This window comes from Sceloporus undulatus, chromosome 1 (genome assembly GCF_019175285.1).
Source record: "Sceloporus undulatus isolate JIND9_A2432 ecotype Alabama chromosome 1, SceUnd_v1.1, whole genome shotgun sequence".
Lineage (NCBI taxonomy): Eukaryota > Metazoa > Chordata > Lepidosauria > Squamata > Phrynosomatidae > Sceloporus > Sceloporus undulatus.
Window position 1 is genome coordinate 70,002,514 of NC_056522.1, and position 6,187 is coordinate 70,008,700.

The 6,187-nt window shown below is 37.6% G+C and overlaps 1 protein-coding gene across 9 annotated transcripts in view; it reads left to right on the forward strand.

Moving 5' to 3' along the window:
* The window catches only part of SIPA1L2 (signal induced proliferation associated 1 like 2), a 125,355-nt gene extending 120,872 nt beyond the window's left edge, over positions 1 to 4,483 (forward strand). For 7 of the 9 annotated variants that reach the window (XM_042449838.1, XM_042449866.1, XM_042449856.1 and 4 more), the window contains 2 exons: positions 1,539 to 1,620; positions 3,251 to 4,483. In XM_042449838.1, coding sequence (XP_042305772.1) covers positions 1,539 to 1,620; positions 3,251 to 3,397 — 229 coding nt within the window. In that variant the 3' untranslated portion in view covers positions 3,398 to 4,483. Of the gene's footprint in view, positions 1 to 1,457; positions 1,622 to 3,250 lie in introns of those variants that run through there. The other 2 variants (XM_042449893.1, XM_042449901.1) reach the window with 1 other exon arrangement.
* Positions 4,484 to 6,187: the final 1,704 nt, after the last annotated feature.

Sequence of the window (6,187 nt, forward strand, 5' to 3'; positions counted from 1 at the left end):
CCTCCACTTCTTCTCTCCTCCACTTTTCCCTCCTCCTCTTTTTCTTCCTCCTCCTCCACTTCTTCTCTCCTCCACTTTTCCCTCCTCCTCTTTTTCTTCCTCCTCCTCCACCTGTTCCTCCTCTGCTGTCCCCCATGCGAGCTTGCCATCCATGGATTCTGGGATCTGACAATCGCAAGTGCGCAGATTCCAAGGGCCTACTGTATTTATAATTCTAATCTTTAACATTTTTCTTAATGTGACCATTCGGTATACCTCCCATTTTTGTGTATTGCCTAACAATGTTTTCTTCTCATATTCTTCATTAGAATAAATTATTCTTAATAGAAATAAACCTGGACTTATTCTGTCTTCATAGCTGTGCAAAATTTTTATTTCTGACATAAGAGTTCTTTTTGATGATATCCTGGTATAACATGCTGAGCCAGCGTGTTGTAGTGGTTTGAATGTTGGACTATGATTCTGGAGACCTGGGCTTGAATCCCCATTCAGCCATGTAAACTCACAGGGTGACCTTGGGCAAGTCACACTGTCTCAGCCTTAGAGAAGGGCAAAGGCAAACCATCTCTGAACAAATCTTGCCAAGAAAACCCCACAATAGGTCATCATAAGTTGGAAACGACGTGAAGACACACAACAAAAACACAGCGCCAAAGTACGAGAGATATTGGAAACAACTATCCAAAGCCTGATTGGAGAAGAGTAATAATAGGTAGGAAGGCTTTAATATAAGAGTTTGTCCACTTTAAAATTTCTTTTTAACGCTTTAGTTTCAAAAATGAGAAAATAAGAAATTGAAATTAGTTCTTTATCCTAAATCCTGACACCCTCCTGGCAAATTCTAACACATTTCCATAGTATTTCAATGAGAACAAACTTGTTTGAATTTAATTTTCTTCTCAGCAGAATTAAAATTAGGATGATAATTATTTTCTGAACTGTTTTATTAAATGCTGGTTTACTTGCTTACTGGTTTTGTCCAAAACAATGAACTGCTTATATTGATATTTCATCTGACTTTGCATAACTGTGAGTGTCCCTTGTAACAAGCACCTAGTATTCATTGCACTACTTAACATAGGGCCTGTACAGACAGGCCAAAATAAAGCTGTTTCGGGTCACTTTGGAGGTATGCTGTTTAAATGATGCAGGCATCCTAAGAGTCTGGAAGCCAAGGCAAAGCCACGCTCCAGTCCTTAAGACTGGAGCGTGGCTTTGGCGCAGCTTCTGGACTCTTAGGACGCCTGCATCATTTAAACAGCATACCTCCAAAGAGACCCGAAGCAGCTTTATTTTGGCCTGTCTGTATGGAGCCATAAACTTTCAGTTTCATCTTAAGAATGATATGCCACTTCTGTTTGTTGACATTTAATCTTAACTTGTAAAACCTTGCAATGCTTTAACCATCATGTGACTAGGCTAGTATCTGAATAACTATTTGTATCTCTTTTTTGCAGCCATTATGTCTAATGCTTCTTTGTCCTCTGCATTTTGTATGGAATTCTGAAATAACTGCAAAACACCATTTAATTTTATAGGGAGGATAGTCCTACCACCTTGACTGGAAAAGTAAACCAATTGGAAGTGATCCTTCGTCAATTGCAAACTGATCTTCGGAAGGTAAACATATTTAACAAAATAGAATGTCTCTCTTAATGCATCAATATATGTAAGATTTCTGTCTGAGACCAACACAACAGGTCACATACTACTTGCAATCTGTACTCTTATAAAATTGGTATGTTAATCACATTGGACAAATAGCAGAATGGCAGTGAAGGCAACATGATTCACGTAAGAAAAAGCCAACTGGAAGGAAGGGGTTAAAAAAAATCCTCTACCAGCACTATATACCTCAATATCAAATTAGATCCTTGGGAGATGTACTTAGCCTTTTTTTTTTTTTAATTTAAAAGTTGAATAGTAGCTCTGCTTTCAAATTTGGTTGTTTCTCCAGTGTGTACATCTCCTGGGGAAAAAATGGATCTCAAGTAACTATGCAAGAGGATGGAAATCCACTAATAACAGGAGCAATTATACTAACCTGTGGAGAAAATATATGGTCCATTAAGTACCAGAGCTAGAAAAAGTTACTTTTTGGAACTCCCAGAATCCTAGTGGGCATGGTAGCTGAGAGATTCTGGGAGCTGTAGCACCCAACCCTCAGTAGCTTTCCAAGATTTGGTAAGTAGGCGACAACATAACTTGTTTTGACCTGGATTTGCTTGAGTCAAATAATGTGAATTAATAAACTCTGAGCTTCAGAAATTCTTGTTGTGTGCCTTTAAGTCATTTCCAACTTATGGCGACCCTAAAGTGAACCTGTCACGAGTTTTTTGGCAAGATTTGTTCAGAGGGGATTTGCCTTTGCCTTCCTTTGAGGCTGAAAGAGTATGACATATCCAAAGTCAACCAATGGATTTCCATTGCTAAACAGAGATTCAGATCCCATTCTCCAGAGTAGTAGTGCAGTGCTCAAACCACAGCACTGGCTTTATAATTTAACTCCAGTGGTATGCATGAAACAGTTAGAATGCCCTTTTCCCTTAAGTAATTCATGAATAATTGTATTACTGTACCAATATTAAGAAAGAAATAGCAATTCAACATGAGTCAAGTCTGAAAGTCCTGATAAATGTGTGTAACACACAAATGACTAGCCAGACTATGTTCAAAGTTTGCAAGTCTAATGTTTTATGACACTTTCAGTTTATCCCTCTTATATAAGATCTCCTTATAAAAATTATTTTAGTGCACAACTGCAAGGTACAATGTATATTCAGAAGCCATTCTCAGATCTTATATACTAATTCCCATCCCAGTTGGGAATATGATAATTTTGTGCAGCACTGTTCAGTACTTAATTGGTAGATGCCAATGCAGTTCAACTTATTGCCTTTTGTTTTGTTTGCAAGCATTTTTAAGGCAGTGTCTCCCCACCTTCATCTGATGGATAACTCTAAAAATAGTTGGTTTATATCTTTTGCGGTGAGATTTCTTATTATTATGAAGTGTGCTGCAGTGTATCTTATTGTTATAGCTATGTTACAGGAATATTGTTAAACAAGTTCATTAGTTTTGCAAAGCTAAAAGAGCAGATGAAACAAATTTGGAGATTCAGTTTAGAGTTCCAGTGCCATCATTGTGAATAGGATTTTAAGTCAACAGAGGCCTTTTAGCTCACTCAGAAACATGAGATACCAAAATAAGTACTTTGTGCACCATTTAACCTATTTTCTCTGTGGTCTAGGAAAAACAAGACAAAGCTGTTCTCCAAGCTGAAGTTCAGCATTTGAGACAAGATAACATGAGACTTCAGGAGGAATCACAAACAGCAGCTGCTCAGCTAAGAAAATTTACAGAATGGTTTTTCAATACAATAGACAAGAAGTCCTAATGTATGAGTGCCTGCAAAAATACTGTTGGAGCCCTAGAGCACCAGTAATTTTGAATTAGCCTAATATAATTTCACTGTGTTCACAATCCATTTTACATTTTCTGCTATAATCTCTGCCTAACCCTACTCCTTTAACAAGACTATGGACTGTTAGGAATTATCTTCATATTCATCTGAATCAAACAGAGAATGGATGGCAGGCATTTGTTTTTGTGAAAATGAATGTACAATTTCTGGTGTCATTTTAGACATTTTAGAGTATACTTCTGGCTTGGGCCGGCCTGGAAAATAGTACGTTCAGTTTTAATTTCTATACTTCAGGTGTTCCAGTGAAGATACTAAAGCAATTTATGGTAGATTGGGTTGTAAGATAAAAATAAATAACTAGGCATATACTTTCATGTTTAAAGGTGCTCTATTTTTTGTATGTACAGTAGATACTTCCACGGTCACATTGTCATAGCAATAAGAATGGAGGTAGAATTGAATAGTCACAAAACTGTGTTTATAAAAATTATTGCTGATGAGTTAAACAACACTAGTTTGGATGCAGATATATTAGGAATTATTTATTTGTGGGGAAAATGGTGCCTGAATTTCAACAAGTGTTCTCTTATTTCCCCCTAAAGATAAACATGCCTTGTACATGGCTCACCTGTCAGTTCACTCCTGTGTCAATGACTTTTGTATAGTTCGTGTTCAGTTAAGGTTATAGAGAGACTTAACTATTCAAACCATACGTGATGCAAGCCAGCCAATCGTTTGTAAAATGCCAGATTTGTTTATCTTTGTACAGAAGCTCTGAGTGAGTGACATGTATTTAACACCTTTATTTAAGCTTATTTAACCTGTTAATTTTATAAAGCTTTTGTTTTATCTGCACTATGGTGAGGACAGTAAGTTGCAAGCTACAGTGTATTTTAGCTTGCCAAAGTGGCACAGCAGAATTCTAGAAAAAGTCTAACAATTGGATGCTGCTAGGACACAATTTGTGTTTGTATGCTTTAACATTTTTAACTGTTTCATTTGAAATGAACATACATTTTGCTTTTTTAAATAAATGTTAAAAATACCAACCACAAAAAAGACTATTCATTTTATTCTCACCAAATGTATTATGTTTAGTTATCATTTAAAAAAAAAAAGGCTGAGCTATGCATATAGGACATGCATCTGAATTCCAGACAAAGCATGGCTCAAACTCACTTCTGATTTACCATATTGAATACAGTAACAACTGTGGATTGCATCTGTAAAATAAAACCTAACCATTAAGGCTGTAAAGTGCTTTGTAAAGCCTATGGCGCTATATAAATAAACGTAATAATAATAAGGCTACAACCCCATGCCTTACTGTTGGAGCACAGTATACGCCTGAGTAAAGATTCATAGGTGTGTGATCCAACCAAGCCAAAGTTTGGGCCACACAGTATACAGAAATCCTACACATACAGACAGATACCTGCACAAGAATTCCAACCATCACTCAGGACAAAAAATAAGCACAATAAAAACACTGGTAGACTGGGCAAAACGCATCTGCGAACCCCATTTCTTGGAAGATGAATTGAAGCACCTAGACCGGACTCTATGGGCAAATGGTTATTCCATCTAAGACATCAGAAGAGCTGTCAGACCCAGAAAAACTCAGAGGAGTGAAGACAAGCAACCACCCAAAGGGAAGGTATTTCTACCATACATCAAAAGAGTCACAGACAGAATAGGCAAAGTGGTGAAGAAGCACAACCTCCAAATGGTTTACGAACCGACCAAGAAAATCCAGCAAATGGTGCGCTCAGTGAAGGACAGGAGAGACCCTCTCACAGCCACAAGAGTTTACCGTATACCATGCAGCTGCAGACAAGTCTACATAGGGACCACCAAATGCAGTGTCCAAACATGAGTCAAGGAACATGAGAGACACTGCAGACTGGGTCAGCCAGAAAAATCAGCAGTAGCAGAACACCATCCTGGGCACAAAATGCTGTTTGAAAATTCTGAAATTCTGGACCATGCCAACAACTATCAGGTCAGAATGCACAAGGAAGTCATTGAAATCCACAAACACTTGGACAACTTCAACAGGAAAGAAGAAACCCTTAAAGTAAATAAAGTTTGGCTACCAGTCCTGAAGAACACCAAAACCAGGACTCAGCAAATGCAAATGAGAAACCACTCAGGTTCAGGGGCTTTCCCAGCAGACAGTGATCACCAGTTAGCAAACACTAATGCTCTTTTGCATATCCTCCCACCCTGGGGGCCAGCCATCAACAACAGAACAATACACAGATTAACATGGGAATCACTCTTCCTTATATTCATAGGTTTGTCCTGAAAGTCTTTGATCAAAGAAATCTACAAATATATTGATTCAGAAGGAACTGGTCCTAAAGAGTGGCATTGTGAACAAAATTTTCCTAATTTCTTTTTAACATTGTGGGCTAAATCCACAGCTACATGAGTGATTTCTACTTACACAGTCGAATTTTCCACTCCTACCTACAGCTTCCACATCTGTTCCAGATGGACCCTCCAATTCTTCACAGCAGATTAGTCTGTGTGGGAGACAAAGGAAAGAGGTATACCCAGTCCACTTGCATAGAACACTTATATATAATTCCTTAAATAATGTGATTGTTCAGTTATTTTTTCCAAATATATGAGTCAGAGACCACTTTTTAGAAGCTCTTGTTCATGAAATTTCAAGTGATTAGTATAGGTTGTCAAGAAAGTGCTTAAAATATTACTGAAATATTATTTTGAATGCCAATTGAAAACAAGGTTCACTGT